General features: G+C 38.4%; 1 protein-coding gene across 3 annotated transcripts in view; it reads left to right on the forward strand.

Annotated features, from left to right (window-relative positions):
* Window positions 1-18,043, forward strand: part of LOC119647435 (DENN domain-containing protein 5B) — a 67,598-nt gene that overhangs the window by 36,690 nt on the left and 12,865 nt on the right. The window contains exons 2-10 of one of the 3 annotated variants that reach the window (XM_038048352.1): window positions 10-119; window positions 175-345; window positions 412-650; window positions 974-1,263; window positions 1,820-2,819; window positions 13,644-13,853; window positions 15,489-15,681; window positions 15,876-16,143; window positions 16,235-16,270. In XM_038048352.1, the coding sequence (XP_037904280.1) occupies window positions 10-119; window positions 175-345; window positions 412-650; window positions 974-1,263; window positions 1,820-2,819; window positions 13,644-13,853; window positions 15,489-15,681; window positions 15,876-16,143; window positions 16,235-16,270 (2,517 nt within the window). Of the gene's footprint in view, window positions 1-9; window positions 120-174; window positions 346-411; window positions 651-973; window positions 1,264-1,819; window positions 2,820-13,643; window positions 13,854-15,109; window positions 15,318-15,488; window positions 15,682-15,875; window positions 16,144-16,234; window positions 16,271-18,043 lie in introns of those variants that run through there. The other 2 variants (XM_038048353.1, XM_038048354.1) reach the window with 2 other exon arrangements.

Consider the following 18,043-nt stretch of genomic DNA (forward strand, 5'->3'; position numbering starts at 1 on the left):
CCTTTCCAGGTGACAGTCTACATTGCTCCCCACTTGACCGAGCCTACAAAAGTAAATCATTGGCCCACTACCCAGAGAACGTACCTTGGAATCCATTCGACGCTCATGGAATTTGCATGGTAAGACAACCATTTCCCCATTATCTCCCCCGTCATAATACCATCTCTCCCACAGCTCTCGTTACCCCAAGGATTACGATTTCGTACTCAAAAACATAATATTGAGCCAAAATTTCATGCATTCGCCACCACCCGTGAAGATGGAAAGCGATGTCATGGATTCAGTTTAGTATTTTACGAAGAAGTTCGCAATCGAAATATCTGCAGTGCCATGCACACTCTACAGGTATGCGTGTAGTACCACTAATGATTTAGAAAAATTGTTTACTTCATGCAAGTACTCTACTTTCAGGCAATGTACATAACAGAACTTTCCAATGGACAAATAACGCCTGGCCTGAGACGTGTGAAAGAAAGCTCAGTGAGTCGTTCGTTACCGCGGCATTTTAAAATCTCATCACAATCTCCATCATCGGCGCTCAGCTACTATGATGTTACTAAGGATAAATTATATGTAGCAAAAAGTATATCATTAATTTGTCAGGTGCCGTATGCATTTGCTGCTGAGAAATTTTTGAAAAATATCTACAAGTAAGTGTTACATTTGGAGTGTGTTAAGGGAAACTTCGCACGTTTTAATGCTAACAATTGATTGCACATGTGGAAACTAGTTAATGTTTTGAATAATGATGTTAGCTGGGAAAGTTAATTCTCTTTTAATTCGTTTTTTAAAAAGTAAACATTGTTGTTTCGGATGGTTAACCGTCCATAGATATATGGGAAAATGGTTATCTTTCTTGAAGAGATGAGAAAATTAGATAATTGACTTTTAATTGGGTCAGAAAATAGAGTAGAACGTCAACCATCAAATATGCACCATGAATACATTATCATAGAAATGTCTAACCTTTCAGATGTCTTCCAAGGCAGCCAGGACCAGGACTAAGTCTCGAAAGTTACGTGTACAACATTTTGTATGAAGTGATGCTGCCTCAAGCTGGCCGTTCGATACGAATTTACTTGCCGCCAGAAGAGCCACACTTGCCACCCATGGCAGTCATTTTACAACGGCCTGGGCTTATCGATGAATTACCGCTTTTGGATTTTCCTCTTCGATTGTTATTTTCCTATCTTGGTGTCGAATGCGTCATACAATTGTTTACATGCGTACTTCTCGAAAACCAAGTTCTTCTCAGATCGAACGGTGAGTATTTGATTGCTAGAGATATTAGCTACTTCACTTTTACGTAAAAGATACGCCAAAAAGGCGGCACACGTTCTGCATATATGTTTACATAATACAGTAGCTTCTATGTTGATAACACGGATCTGTAACTGCGGGTGAGTAAGCACCTATCCACAGGTTTGAAGAGAAAATAATTTATCATATTTAATTGAGTTATATGACTCACTTAAGTGATTATTGTCCTAATTAAAGTATGGATAACTTGGGCGTTATTAAATGCTTAGTAATATTTTTGAGACGGAAAAGTGACTTCGATTTTGTGAGTAAACAATAAATTATGCGCTCTTGTGGCAAAAGCTTCATCTGGAACGTTAATATAATTTGTTCAGTTTAGGATCAAAAACACATTGAAATATTTCAAAACGCTATTATAAACAGGAACGGAGCACGTTCTGCAATCAATGTTTATCTTATCGATCGATTTAATATTTTTTTCAATAGTGTAAACTATTTTTAGCCCATACTTTGTATACACAACAGTCCCAATAACTCATTATAATTTTGAAAATTTCAGATTATCAAAAGCTTATGATTGTTGGTGAATGCATAACCGCATTGCTATTTCCATTCAAGTGGCCGCACGTATACGCGCCAATTTTACCAGCCGCTCTCCATCATTTCCTCGACGCTCCAGTTCCATTTGTTATGGGCTTACATGCCGAATGTGAAATCAACACTAAAATTGGTACAGAAGCAACACTCTGCTATGTGGACATTGATAAGAAAACAATACAATTGCCGGAAGAAATGCCAGTGTTTCCACACAAGGTGGATTTCATGTCAGAAATTGTATCGATTTTGGATAAATTTCAAATTGAACGTGACAAAACGATGGAACCACCATCAATATTGAATCCAAAAAGTTTCTGCAATCAACGTGATTATGATGTGATGAGTTCAAGCTGTACGTTGCCATCTGGTTTGCATGTACGCCGAAAATATACTGCCACTAGTGGATATCATGACAATATGAGCATAAGTAATCATTGGGGTGATCACGGTTCAGATATGGTCACGCAACCGCTATTGAGCAATGGTCCATCGACTGGACAAACACCAACTCCAAAATCGGAAGCGTTACAACGTATAGTGGATATAGTTAAACGCACGGGCGTACAATTAGACGATATGGATCTCAATAATGATATAATGCCGTCATCGCGTAAACAGCGCCCACTCACATCTCAGGAACAATATTATGAAGATCAACGGCTAAATAATTCTATTCGTGAGATATTTCTTAATCGTTTCGTTCATATGTTTGCCGCATATGAACATTTCGTGATATTACCAAATCAAGATAAAGATGATTGGCTGACGAATCGTGAATCTCTGCAAAATTTCGACAAGGCATCTTTCTTATCAGATCAACCCGAACATCATAGACCCTTTTTGTGTCGATTTTTAGAAAGTCAAATGTTCGCAACGTTGATAGATAATAAAATAATGGCCGTATGGGATAAAGATATGGATCCGAATTTGAAACTATTCGACAGCAGAATAAAACTTTTAAGGTAAGTCAATTTCGTAATTAAAAAATTTTATTTTCTGAAAATGTTACCGCATCAGAGAAAATAGAGCTCTGAAAGTAGTAATTAACTGAATCATTCCCACAATCATACTCTTACGTTTTACATGAATAAATACAATGGAAAGACCATGTGAAAATGTCTCTGAACCTTTTAATTAAAACGAGTATGAAATTCGTTTTGTTTTGTTCTTACTCGTAAAAAGGCTGTCGAGATCATATTCTGGGAATTGCCTGCACCATATGATTTAGCTCGTTGCCTTATATGTTTCCTTTCAAGTTTATTAAGTTGCTGCAGCAAGTAAAGCCTCTCGGCTCGTTCTTATTGTACTTCTTAGTCATATTCATTTCACTTCTGTGAACAGAACTGCCTGAATGAAAGCATTTGTACACAGGGACAGGACTATCGCAAACAAAATACAATAGAACAAGTCGGAATACCGGAAGCTCGTGCTTCGGGTATAAAGGTTTTGTGTTCATCTTATCTAAGAAATTTCAACGCACATTTTTATACCCGTATACAGCTACAAAGCTACGAGACATACGTACATATTACAGCCGTAGATGTTACGCTCACCCAAAACAAACAAACTGCCTATTTTCGAATACTGTACAACATATAGGCACGTATATAAATTTATCGTACCCATATTTCCGATTTACTTCTTATATCTATCTGAACTAGGCTCTACCCGCAAAGTTCATTAGCACGCATATATTATATACCTACATGCACACATGTCTGGCTGGCAAATAACTAAAAAAACTAAAACAAAATAATTCTCTGCGACCCAATTCATAAGAACTCATTTCGTTGTGGTATTGACGAATTGATATGTGATGATGACGTCATGCAGGTTGTAGAGTGCACGAAATTCACAAAAAATTGTAAAGTTTTACCCTCTATAACTTTGTTAATAATAGTAGGATTTTCTTCAAACTTGACCAAATTGTGCACTATGTTCTTCATTATATGCATGCCAAATTTTGTACTTCTGGGATGAACATAAGGGGGGTGCCGGGTAAATTTCTAAAATGTGGAAATATACTGTTATTAACTTTATTTGTGCAGATATCGGAACCGGATATATTTTGAGGCCTAGATTTCGCAGAGATGCACTACTGAGATTTTTTTCAGATTTTTCGGTTGGGTAGGTTCTGAGAACGAGACCTGTTACACTTTTTGGGGGTCATATTTTGAGCCCTCACTCCCCTATGTTTCACCCAATATAAAATATTGAACCAGTTTCGAAAAGTACTAGTTGAGACCTTTCATTTGATACCCCACATGGGCACATTTTATGAAAAAAAATTTTGCACCCTCCTTTTACATGTATGGGGAGCCCTCCCTTAAACTTAACATAAAATGGCGTCAGTTCCTGCATGTAAAGGGAACGGCAGATCGCATACTCCTACCAATTTTCGTGACAATCGGTTCAGCCGTTTCCGAATAAATCGGCTGTGACAGACAGACAGACAGACAGACGGACAGACAGACATCGAATCGATTCTAATAAGGTTTTGTTTCACACAAAACCTTAAAAATGAAGTTAGCTTGCATATTGCCAGTATTTGTATTGTAGCTGTCTAAAAACCTAAGGACTGTAACAAAAACAATGATATCAACAGTTATGAGTGTTGAAGATTGAAATGAATTTTATGTTTAACAATTTCTAGCCGCAAATGTAACACAATAATAATGTCATTGTTGGGTTGAAATTAAGGTTCGTTGGGTTATATTATTCCGAAGCGATCTAAATGGGTAGGTTTTCCTTTAAGTGGAACCGAAACCCTGGTTCAAACTAAACGTGAACATGAACAACATGACCTACCTAATAAGGGAGGAATCCTTACAATCTTTCATTTTGATTTTTTTTTTACAAATACTTTGTGAAATTTATGGTTGTCTCTGAAAATTACCACCCTCGCCAGAAAAAGTTAAAAAAAAATCATTCAGAACATAATGTAGCATATCAAAATAAAAAAATGAGGATTTAAACATTATTATCATTTGTCGCACCGATCGTGAAAAAATTACGAGAGAAACGCTTTCGATGATATGGGCAGTTACGTCACCGTGTTTTACTTGGGTGCCTGTCTCGTGGAGTTAATCCCACGGTCTTCTAGAGACGGATTGATTTTGTGACCACAATCAAAGCCCCGCCGCAGCCAGCTACGACGGTACCAGTCTATACCGATTGCATGGCTCAGCATTCATACTTTTGGATGCAAGATCTGCCTAAATCTTTACCGAATTAAGGAGTACGGCACCCGTGTTGAAAGGCAACACCAAGCTGAGACCCGAAGGTCTCTGTTTGCTTGAACGCAACCACAACCCCCATGAAACTCCCACTAGGGGGCCAACCGCAAACAACCGAGCTGAACGCTCACACAACAGGAGTTCACCCGAAGTATGAGAGTCCAGGAGCTATCCCGGTTCCCATGGTACCAGTATACTCCTGGTAAGGTTTCGTGATTATTGCCACTTCAGATGAGTCCCCGTGCAGACTCGGGCCTGATTAGGCCTTTGGAGCATTCGCCTATCCAATTGCTGTTTCGTCTAGGAATAGTTTGTCGATACTCGTTCTTGATAATCTTCGCCAATTAATTGCAGTAGAACTTGCTGAAAACCCTAAATTTGGTGAAATTCGACTCACAAAAGAGTGTTATGCAGTACTTCTCTATTTCACAGATTGATAGTTTTGATTTTAATGTGACTCTGATCAAAATATCGTAAATTTTGGTTCAGAGTGAATAATATTTGATAAATATGGAAAGTTATAAACAGAAATAAACAAGTCGGGAAACCGGAAGCTTGACGCTTCAGGTATGAAAGGTTTTGTGTTTCCCTATGTGAGGAGCATAGCGCAGTTCTCCATTGGCTGATAGCATTGACTCCAGATATTCAAATCGCTCAATTCTGTCAATGGCAGTAACCTGCCCAGAACTGAGCAATTTAAATATCTCGAGTGAGGCGTTATGGATGGGGTGGTCACATTATTCGCGCTAACAAGAATTCACTTACCAATATTGGTCTGAACATCGAACTCAATGGTAAGTGACTAAAAGGTCGGCCGAAAAAACGGTGGTTTGATACGTTGGATGGGGATTTAAAACCCTATCGAATACATCCAGATCGGGCATTTGATAAAATAAAGTGGCGAAACCGACCCCGCTTGTGAACGGGACAAAGGCTGAAGAAAAAGAAGATGTGAGGAGCGGCGTGTGTATGACAGGTCCGTATCACATAGCTAAAAATTCCATTGCCCTCTATTTTTTAGAAAGCGATTTAAATAAATCATTTGATGGAAGGCCCTGTATTGATAATAGTCAACCTCATACGCTTCACACTCTAAGTTTAATATTATTAGCAAATGCGAAGAATTTAACCTACAGCTTAGGATGCTGTTAATTCGTCCGAAATTGATAAGTTTGAACTGCTATAACTTTGACACTTTTCATGAAACTGGGCATGCGTATGCATGATACTGCCCTCTATGCCGGTGCAAAATTTAGTACTGCCAGGAACTTAAGGGAAGTTTTTCAGTCAATTTCTAAAATTTGGCAATATACTATTAGTAAGTTTATTTGAGCAGATATCGAAATGGGACATATTTTGAGGCCTAGATTTCATCTAAGCGCACCACCCTGACTTTTTTTGGATTTTTGGGTTGGGTAGTTTTCAAAAATGAGTCCTGTCTCACTCTAAGTCCGTACATTTTGACTCCTTACTAGCACACTTTGCAATTCAGTCAAGAAGTCAAATGAACAAATCCTGCCGCAATCACGAACATCCCACCAACAAATCAACTTAACAAGTTTAATTGTATAACACATTTTACAAACAAATCAAAATAATCGGCCTTATCGCACACTCGAATATTTTATGAACTAGTAAAATCAATAAGTCTTATCGTACACTCGAATATTTTATGGACGAATCAAATTAATAAGTCTCATCGCAAGCTTGAATTGCCCCCTGCGATTATTATCATCCATCCATCCAAACTTATTTTTTCAATGCCAACTACGTTTTACCAATTTGTGAAGGTAAATGTGATAACAAAGACAGAAGACTCGTGAAATAACAAACTTCTAAACAGCGAAGAACACTTTTTCCAAATCTATACTTGAAATATATTGGGAACAGAAATATTAGAAAGAAGTTGTCTGTCTGAAGCAGAAGACTGTTTAATGTTTAGAGAATTCAAACTAGCAAAAACTTAAAAGGCTTTGAATTTAATGTCATAAATCTTTAAACTGTCAGCAATCTTTTAATGTAATAATATAATAATTTTGTAACTTACTCAATCCCACTATGACTGAGTCGCAGATACGGCAACGCAGGTTAACTATTTTGGTCAAACCCAAAGCAAACGTTGGTTGCTAATTCCTGGTTCTCATGGAATCCCCAATTCCTTTTCACGACTTTCAAAACGGAGTAGTAGTTAATTGAAATAATAAAACTTGTTGTTTCTTTTTCGTTGGTGTGGGTATTTATTCTTGCAAATACCGATATTTCGGGAACCACTTGTTCCCTTCATCAGTGCAAACAAGTTTCAAACTTGTTTGCACTGATGAAGGGAACAAGTGGTTCCCGAAATATCGGTATTTGCAAGAATAAATACCCACACCAACGAAAAAGAAACAACAAGTTTTATTATTTCAATTAATTAATCGTTGGAAACACCGCATAATTTCACGGAGTAGTAGTTATCTTCGTGAGGGTCGGTACTCTCAATAAAATAGCGTTCATGATTTTGATTTTGAGCTCATGGACTCTTTTAAGATTACTCTTGTAAACAATATCTTTTACATATCCGCACAAAAAGCCCAACGAAATTATATAGGTTTGTCATCGTCACTTAAATGAGTCAAAGGGAATCAAACACACCTTCCATCGTGATCGGTTTTTGAATATGTAGTTTTATTTTCTTTAGTTGCCGTGAAGTCCTTGTAATTAGACGTCGAATCGATAAAATCCATTGTTTCTTGGATTTCATCCTGGTGAAATCACAAGTAGTGCATTCAAAAATCTTTAATTTTTGTTTTTTTTAGGTAGGTAAGGTGAATGTTGAGCTCCCGCAACGGTACGTCGTGGGACTACAATTGAACATCTCCCCATCGTCAGGGAGCTAGGCTGGAACCGTTTGTCACACAACTTGGAATCCCAGAACTTTCCCGCCTTGTGGAGCCTTTGAATCAGCGAATTCCTTTCACCAACGAGAGAGGAGGAAGGGAACTGTTTGTTCAAGGAACCCCTGCCGGCCTCCTCAGCATCTCCTCGACAATATTATCTGGAGAGAGATCCCTGTGTTTAAATAGAGCTGCTGACGAATCCCATCCCACCTTCCACGATATAATTCCAGTTCCAACTTATAAGGTTTCGGAGACAAATCTTTCTCGAAATTTGCTATGTGATCATTGTGAATTAGCCCAAATCTTGATAATGTTCGGTAAATTTGGGTCCTCTGCATCACTTGTCTTACTAGAGCAATATTTTTGGTTGAAAAGCCATGTTGTTATGGTTATGTAATTTTGCTACTGTAGTAATGGATAGGAAACCAAAAATATCGCCAATTTTAAGATAGTTTTCATAGATCCTTCCATTTCATAATGGATTTGAATTACTTCAATACAATTTTTGAGAAAAATTGGGGACATTTTAACAAGTGGAAAAATTGAAATATTTCAGAAAATAGTGGCTGAGCAGTTTTCAAAAAATTAAGTGACAGAACTCTGACCTATTTTAACCCATCTAAGAACAAATTTCTTGTTCATCATGATTCGGTAGCCGGTATTTCAAGTGAAGAAATTAAAGTTTTCCTCTTAATTAAATTAAAGTTTTCCTCTTTTTTTGGTTGCAAAGTAATTTCTTAAACAAATATCGTAATTCGGTAAAAATCCTGACCCCTTCTTCAGTAAAAACACTAAGCGAAGGAACAACTGCTTTCTAAACGACGCTATTTAACGATTAACTAGATTTTCGAAAATTATTTTGTTGCCAAAAAAGAAAAACTTTATTTTATTACTTAATATTTCACGGTTTTCCTAATTTCCTAATTCACCGTTAGTGTAAGTAATAATAATAATCGTTGGCGCAATGATCCAATTTAATTAGGATCATTAGTTTGAGAGCACTTCATTCAAGATCTGAACGGTACACTACAGCACACTGTAGGAGGAAACGTGATCAGCATTTCGTTCGTCCGTTCCACTCAGGCACTCATTCACGGCTGGTATGCGACATCCACTGACGATACAAATCTTTCTGCTAAGAGTGAGATTTCAGCCGCGTCTTTCCGCTACGACAGTCCAGCGTTTTAACCGCTGAGTCATCCGGACACTTTAATGTAAAGGTTTATCATTATTATAAAGAAAAAGTGCATCGCCCCAACATGAAGAATAAGATAGTGAAATTAGCAAAGTTATGCTGTGAAATGAAAATCAAAGCTACAAGAAATTTGACTGTCGCCACAAAACGATATTGAATCCCTCACGCACCTAGTTGCGCTAATCAAACTCGAAATTGCATAAAAGATCAGTGTACTGATCCAGTCAAACTCGAACTACAGTGCGGAATACTATTTGACTGTGAAACCCTTAGTTCATAAGCACCTTTGAATCATGTATGATTTGAGGAATGTTTCCCAACAAGTACAAGAATTTCTATTTGGTGCTACTACCGAAGTCCCAAAGGCTCCTTGGCGAGCCTTCCTCATATCATCATGTTGAGGAGGATGGTATGCACCAGGCTGCTATGGTTCTTCGAACTTGTGGGTGGTCTATCAAAATTTAAGTATGGATTTCTGCGAGTCCGGTCTACCATAGATGCGATATCAATAATCGTAGATCCGCTCAAAAAAGCGATATTCGTTGGTAAGTGCTACGCTATGGCGACGCTCACCGCAAACACGGTTAATCGGTAGTTGCTTCTTGGAGACGCTTCTCTGGTGAAAAACGGACGATGGGTCGATAGAGTTGAAAAGGTCCACTGAAACCATACATTTACACGGTATATTAGGAAATATGCTGATCCAACAAAGACACGGAGAATTAATTCAACACCTGACAATGTTCCTTAAAGATACGGTGGTTATAGAATGTATTTGCATCGGTTCGGATTTGAAGAGTTTCCCAACTGTGTGGAATGCATTACATCTGAGGACTGAAGGACGTTATGTTCCATTATCTTGAAATTTATGGAGGGACCAGGGATAAATTGGATCGCGGTAAACGCCACAGTAGCCGCGATCCAAAAGAAACGTCCCACGGTCGTATAGACGGAAGAGTGAAAGTAGTTTTGGGATAAAAAGGTAGAGATTGTGTACATTGTGGGTGTGTGTATAAGTTGTTTCGTTATATCTATCGGACCCATAGCCGACATATTCCCCACTTCTAAATATTTCAACCTGGTGACTCAACCTATTTTGCACAAGTACGTACACTGTTACAGAACATGAATATCGATTTCCTCGCTATCCTCACAGAATCTATCGACAGTGTCCGTAGATATACCTAGTTTCCCCAGGTGATAATTTAGCCGGCAAACGACCATTGACTATTCCTACTATGATCCGGAGGCTCCTCTTGGTGAGGTTTGAACAATTCTTGGAACGCTGGGGTTGGTATCCTCCAATGACTACTCTCAGCTATTCGATTCCTGGAAGATTTATCCAATACAGGTCCCTCAGCCATTCCAGGAATCCTCTTCCGATTCCATAAAAAGGTTCCAATCCTTCTAGCGGCGTTACTGCTTCTTTTCTGGCCAGTTCATCCGCGGACTCGCTGCCTTCTAACCCAGTGTAGTTTGGAACCCGGAGTATCCGTACCTTATTGAGCAAGCCGGAAATATTCAGTCTTTTAAGCCAGTATAGAATTCACCTTCTTGGAACGAAGTGCTTTGATAGCCGGTTAGATGTCGGAAAGAATAGCAATGTTCTGTCCCCTATAGTTCCTTTTTAGGTCGAAGAAGGCACATTTTTCTTTGTTGTATATTTTCGCCTGGGATATACTAGTTTTCTAACTTTGGTTCAAAGTACGTTTTTCTTGGACCAATGACCTGCGCCCGCTCTCTCTCTGTTGTGAAGAGTCTGTTAGTGTACTAGGTAATCAGTTGCTAGTTTGCAACTTTGCCTATTATTCCAACGTGTTTCAACCTTCTTGTCGAGACGAAACTTTTTGCTCGAGGTGTCGCCTAGAAAGAATTAATTAAATGTATCCCCATGTTTGTCCGTACAGATTAAAACAACGTCGTGAACGTAATCCTGGACCTGTGCTCGAGTATCTGTTACCTCTCCAAACTCTGCCTCTCTCTTTGCCCGCCTCTATACCATTGGTATATATCCAAAAGATATGTTGCTTTGCTAGTTTCAAATTTTCCTTTTTTCCTCTTCTCCCTATTGTTGGGGTGTCAGGCAGGAATATTGTTATCTTTCGCCAAGTGGTAGTACCGTAAGAAATGAGGTCTGAGAAGCAGATGTATCTCATCCTTCTTATTCTCGATAAATTTTCCGTCTTCCGTCTTCAGGCAGACAGAACATATTGCCATATCTGTGGCTATAGCTTCGTATAACCTGGTTGCTTCTGTGGTTTCCTCAATTCCTTCCTCCCTCCTGAAGTTGTTTCGTTTTGCTTCTGTCCTCATCCTGGTTAGGTTCCTGCCCACAACCTTGACAACGTCACTGTCTTAGCCGAACCGCTTCCCTCATTTGTGACAATAGCAACTTTTAAAAAAAAGTCAAGCGACGACGGCTTTACGGTTTCTTACCAGGGCAGAGGCAAATCGTCAGACGCTGCCTCACTTCTGCCCTGGGAGCAGCGTGACCGTAGCGACTCGCAGATGTTGAATGCTCCTTTATATAATTCGTAGAACACGACATGCCTACGAATTATATTGAGCGCAAATCCGCCTTATTGACCAGAGCTGAAATATTCGTTTTGAGAATGATGGGGTCCTAAGTCCGCATCAACTTAATGCTGGACCGGACCAAATGGGGAGCACGGACCCCTCGCTTAGGGCTTGCACCCACGCTTGACTTTTTTTTTAAAGCTTGGGTGCAAGCCCTAAGCGAGGGGTCCGTGGACCAGGAAAGAGGGAGTAAGTTGCTCCCCGTTTGGTCCGGTCCAGCATTAAGTTGATGCGGACTTAGGACCCCATCATTCTCAAAACGAATAGCAACTTTGTTGAAGTCTTCCACCACTGTTTCAGTTCCAGTTCGCTCCTGATATCAGCGAACACCTGTAGCCATGTTATTACTCAGATGCATTGTTTAAGAGTCCCAATCTGTTCTCCCAGGATTCCTTACTATTCTTTCTATTTCAGAGTTACCCTCAATAGTCTGATTGTTCTGTAATCCGACATAGAGGACTCCAATTTTGACCGGCCCGTTCATCAGAGCTTTTTCTAGCATCTCTTTCCTGCTGCTATATTGAAAAGGGTGCTCACGTCTTTGATTGGTGTCGCTGCTAATGATTCCATGATGGGCATTGGCATCACAGTGAAGGAGAAGTGATAGCGACTTCCTTTGGCAGAACTTCATTAATCTAACGACTAATGCGGTGGGTTTCCAGTACGTCCCTGCCACGAATGTTTCCTGGATTCTCCTCTTGGTTTTCGCGTAGAATGAATCCTAAATTACCGGATTGCTTCCTAGTTGCAGGCCACGAAGCTACTCCGTTACGCCTAGGGTTCTTGAACAAGCAATATTCCAATGCCGTTGTAATTACTGTAGATGCAGCTTTTGCATGATAGAGGTTTATCTAGGCTATCCTAGTGCTGGGCATTGGCTCTATTAACGCTCTGAACTCTTTTCTAATGTCGGAGTATCATACTCCTCCTTTTCCTTTTCCCTGCTAGATTCTGCTGTTTCAATTTCAGAGATCTCGGTTTTCCATCCCATGTGTTCTCGGAAGTATCTTTCCTCGGTTTCTCCCTGTGAACCTGCACAGATAAGTTGCCAAATCCGTAATTTATAAGGCAGTTATGTTGTTTAATTGCATCCAGGGATCGGTCATCTACCAGGATCGTGAGGAATTTGCCTCTGTCCTCCACTTTGCTTTTAAAAACTCTCTATAATCGAGTGTGAAGATCTTTATTTTGAACAATTAAGAGGCGCGACTCAATTGTTGCGAGTGAAGGTGGGCGGTGGCCATGTACTCCCCAGGGCATATCGATAATTCTGCTCTCCTTCAGGGCAATTTGGGAGCTGTAGTCCTAAGCCATTCCAGCATGTGCCCCGTTGCGCAGTCCACCAGTATAAGACCTGGTTGAAAACGTACACCAATGAACACGAGCTTCGTACGCCATTCCTCTCATATCTACATGACAGGAAAAGGTTTTCAATGATTTCCTGCTCCTCACAAGTGAGTATTTGCTTCGGAAATAATTTCGGCAGTATGGCCAGTCGAATGACCTTTATTGCTCTAGGATAGCTAACGGCCTCCTGGGCTTCTATCTTCACTCCTAACCTACCTTTCTTGGGTACGATTTTGGGTTTCCTAAGAAATCCACCACCCACCCCCTTCCTCTATTGCGGCTGGATCTATGTTGTTGTTGTTGTCTATCTGTAAAGATCTGTGAAAAGAAGAGTGGCCTTTTTTCTTTTCGTCAGCCATTAAATTATGAATTATGATTGCAAACTATTGCATGTAATCACTAGGATTGATTGTCAGGTTTATCTCTTTTTTTCTTACGAAAAGATAAAAAATTGTTATTCATTGGTCAAATAATATTCAGACGAATTTGTGCTGAATTGTAAAATTTCGAATTCGCATTTATTTATAAATGTATTTTCTTCGTTCGTTACAGGAAGCGACACGGTGGTGAAAGTATGATACGTGCAACAAGTTACGAACCATGCGTACTAAGTCAAGAAACCCAACGTCTCCTCGACAAGCGTTTATCGAATGTGGATCTAGAAGTCTCACCTCCTAGCGAAATTCTACCGAATCGGCCAGCATATTTTCGGAGTTTTCCAACACTTGAAAAATCGGTTCTGAATCAGGAATGTGCATCGAGGTAGAGTAAAAAAAAACAGATATTAATCAATAATTCTCGGAATAAAATGAAAACTATGGGAAGTGTTGAAATCAAAACATTGAACGATAGAATCTTCGATATTTTCTTGAATAATATTCAGAAGAGATTCGATTGATTGAAAAGTAATATTTTGTTTCTTCTTTCTGTTAATATATATTTTTAACTGCTTAATTGGATATTTGACTTTTTAAGTTCAAGTCATTGTCACAAAAGAACAAATTACGAATTATATCGAAAATTAAAATAAACTCAAATTATATTGCATGTAAGTTTGCATGTTTTCTATTTATTAACAATAAAAACTTTATGGAAAAAGAGAAAAGTACTCGAAAGATTGTTGAAAAGGAACCAGTTGCTCTTCAAATTAAACTCATTAAATTTTGGTTATGATTGAACTGTTATGTTTTAGTCTTTTTTATATTTTGTTTTTCTAAAATGTTGATCATGTTTGAAGGAAAATGCTCATAATTTGAATCTCCACTAAAAGCCACATTTACAAGCAAATTCAAATGATATTATTTTCTGTTTGTAAGTTTAGTTTCGATGCGATGCGATCGTTTTGAAGCTTGAATAAATTTATTGCTGTGTTATAGGTATGAGTTGAAAAGATTGTTTGTATATTAATAGTTGAAATTCTAATGGATCATGTCAAGATTGATCAGATGATAAGTAGCAAACGCAGATGATTTACTAATAACTATTAAAAAGTAGAACGTAGTAATTTGTTTATGCTCTCGTCAGGAGTATTAAAGATTCCATTTGATCGTTGAGTTAATTTACAATACAAAATTGTAATGTTTTCTAAATACGGTTAAGATTTCGATACGGTGTGTTATTTTTGGGATAAGATGTATATATTGACTTGGGGATAATTTGATGGTCCCTCCTTAGTATAAAAAGGCGACATCAAACATAATGCCTCTGAAAATTTCGTGGCTTTCGTCACTGAATGTAAGTAATTAGATCAGGTCATAGAATAACGATAGACTAATGTGTTTATCTTTAAAAAAAACCAAATCATTTTACGGCTAAATCTTTTCTCAATGTTTAAAAGAATGGAATGTTGGTTTTACATTTCCTTATGCAAGTTTTATCATTCAATTTGTTTGAAACTTCCCAGAGGTAGATTCGATTTTCGCCAATGTAAATTTTATAATTCTTTAATATTGCGAAAATTTACTCATCCCATTTAACTCCTTCATCGTATTCCATCTCCCAAAAAATAACCGTAACAGTATTTAGAAAATTTTTACCGCCATATATTTACTTATGTCTTCCGCTTTCGCTGGCTTAATCGCGTTCCGTTGATCATGAACAAATTACGATAAAATTGTTATCAAGATTTGAAAAAGTATTATTTTCATAGAAAACAATGTCTCGAATGTATACGAGAAGTAAAAGTTGACTTGCTAGAATATATGAAGTTATAACAAAGAAAAAACATGTTACGTTTGTTTTGTTTAACCCTCACCCTGAATCATGCAGTGTTTCCCTGATTTATTTTTCGTCCTATCCCAAATCCGACCCTCCATCGTTCTGTTCTGACATCAATGCATCTAACAGTTCAATAATACTAACAACCCAACTATTTCCATCTTTCATGCTCACTTTCAGAGGAAACAGTTTACGGCGAGTTAAGAACGGTGCAAAATGGCGTGCCAAAGAGATTTCTTTGGATGGAAAGCCGCCAGCATTTCCATCAGCCATCTCATCATCTAATCGACAGTCTGCGAATTTATCCACTACCGAAATGAGCCCGTCATTAATAGCACAAGCAAATTGGACGTTTGTTGAGAAACTGTTGAAGGTAAAGTAGAAAATGGCAATCAGATTTGGGAGTTTTTGAGTTTCACTGAATGATTGCTTTGTTTGCACAAAATATCTCATAATAAAACTGGTGCAAATCAAAAGAGCAAACTGGCACCTATTCACGCATTAAATATTTTTGATTTCACAATAAATATTAAAGTTTTGGGCTAATAACAATAATATTTAAAATAGGACATTAAAAGTAAAACAAAACGAATGCTACTGGAAAAAATGGGCACGGAAGCTGTTGCACTGGGGCTAAGCGGTGAAGTTACAGTCGTTGGAGTCGAAGAGAATACACTGATTGCATCTCTATGTGATCTACTCGAGAAAATTTGGTCACATGGCTTACAAAACAAACAAGGAAAGTCAGCCCTGTGGTCACATTTGCAAGCCTACCTGGAACTGAAAGAAACCTTAAATCCTACGAAACAAATTGACACAAATTATGTGTCGCCAGGTTAGTCAATTGATCCTTTTTTTTCAATGTTGTAGAAAAAATCTTTCAGCATTTTTTTAAATTTAAATAAATCCACTTGTCTCCCATATAGCGCTAGCCTGGAGCGTAATGAGAAAAAGAATGGATTGTACGTGAATAAGAGTATTATAAAAAAAAGAGTGTGTGGTTTTTAATAGATTTAGAGTTTGGAATATGAAGCTTATGCAACTTAGAGCGTATAAGATTATACGGGAGCATGAAATCTGCAACTTAGATTATATAGGATTATGCAGGGGCATGTTTTTTTATTTGTGGACGAAGTATGTCCTATGTCTGTGTCAGTTGGATGCATTTCCTGACTCCTCGTTTAGATCCTAGTGACCATTTTTTTTCCAAAAATAAATCCTGTCGCATCAATATTCTTGCAGGAAATATCATATTTTCATAGCTTGAACCGTTTTGTTGCACACTTCCAAACTTTTTCAAGCAAGTTGAATCGAATTCTCCCTGCATGTAAAAAATAGAAATGGCTCATCACACATGCTTCATACGCACGCTTTGGACATTGTTATCACGGTTAATTGAATACTATATTTTTTGGGAAGATATTACGATCTACAGGAATTCACTTGAAAACTTAATTTATTTATTCTGGTATTAATTACAGTAGAATCTCTCAAACCCGAACACCATAGAAACGAAGTTGCAATGAGTTTGGGAGAAAGTGGGGTTTTGAAAAGACATTGGAATTTTAGAGAAAACGACTCCACTTCATGTGTAGTAGAACATTATATGTTTGTATTATAAATCGTGCTTCCAAAATGTCTGCTTTTATCCTACGTTTCCCCTTCGACTTTACCCCAATCCAATCCTCCTTAACATTTTTCAATTCCCTAATTACATACATCCTTGAATATTGCTCTATAATTTAGTATCCAGTCAGAGTTGCAGGTGACTGCCTCGCTCTGTCCAACGCAAATTCACCCGAACTTTCCTTTTAAAAAAAAAGCGCACTCTCAATCTGAATTATGCGCAATAACATCAAATCTTCCTTGGTATGTGCATCTTTTTCAAGCTCTTTAATTGCTGATTGAAGATAATATCTGAGAAGGAAGAGCTGCTCATCAGCTAAATATTATCTTCCGTAGCACACGTGACGCGGACATTAGGAGTTCTCTTTGCAGAGCTCGACTACTACTTCCAGGATATCAAGATTACGCCGGCCCTACAACCCCACACAGCTTAGTTCCTTCAATTCTGTCCCTCTTCTTAGTTCTACATATAGATTAACCTGTTTACTTTCTTTTTCATTGGAAGACGATACAGAATTGGGAACTCACTTTTTTTGTATTGTTACTTAAATCAATAAATAATCACTCTATTTTTTCATCCAAAGGATGTCCCTCATTACTGAAACTTATTGTTCAAGGCACTTAACCACAATTGCCATGAAATGGCTAACTTTGGAAGTATCCTAATCAGAATCAGAATCAAAAGTGGTCGCGGTTCATGTCACTAAATGGTATACATCTGCAGCCTGATTCATCATTTCGAGATTTTGTAGACCTTGGATTTCAATCAATAATAATCATTGGCACCTCTTGAAGTATGTTAGATCACATCATTCAAGGCCATAACGGTACACTATGAGGCAATGTGACCAGCATTTCACTCGCCCGGCATTATCAACCTGATCTGACATCCAAATATAATGCAACTCTCTTTGCCACCATCAACAGTCCAACAACCGGTATCCGGTCTAAGCCTGCCCTAGTAAGGAACGGCAGACATCCCGCCGCTTCATCTCAGGTAGGGTCTGCCACGTCTTCGTTTTCTACCATAGATATTGTCCCTATAGACTTTCCGGGCAGGATCACCCTCACCCATACGGATTAGTTGAACTGCTCACCATAACCTGGTG

Source organism: Hermetia illucens, chromosome 2 (genome assembly GCF_905115235.1).
Source record: "Hermetia illucens chromosome 2, iHerIll2.2.curated.20191125, whole genome shotgun sequence".
Taxonomy (NCBI): domain Eukaryota; kingdom Metazoa; phylum Arthropoda; class Insecta; order Diptera; family Stratiomyidae; genus Hermetia; species Hermetia illucens.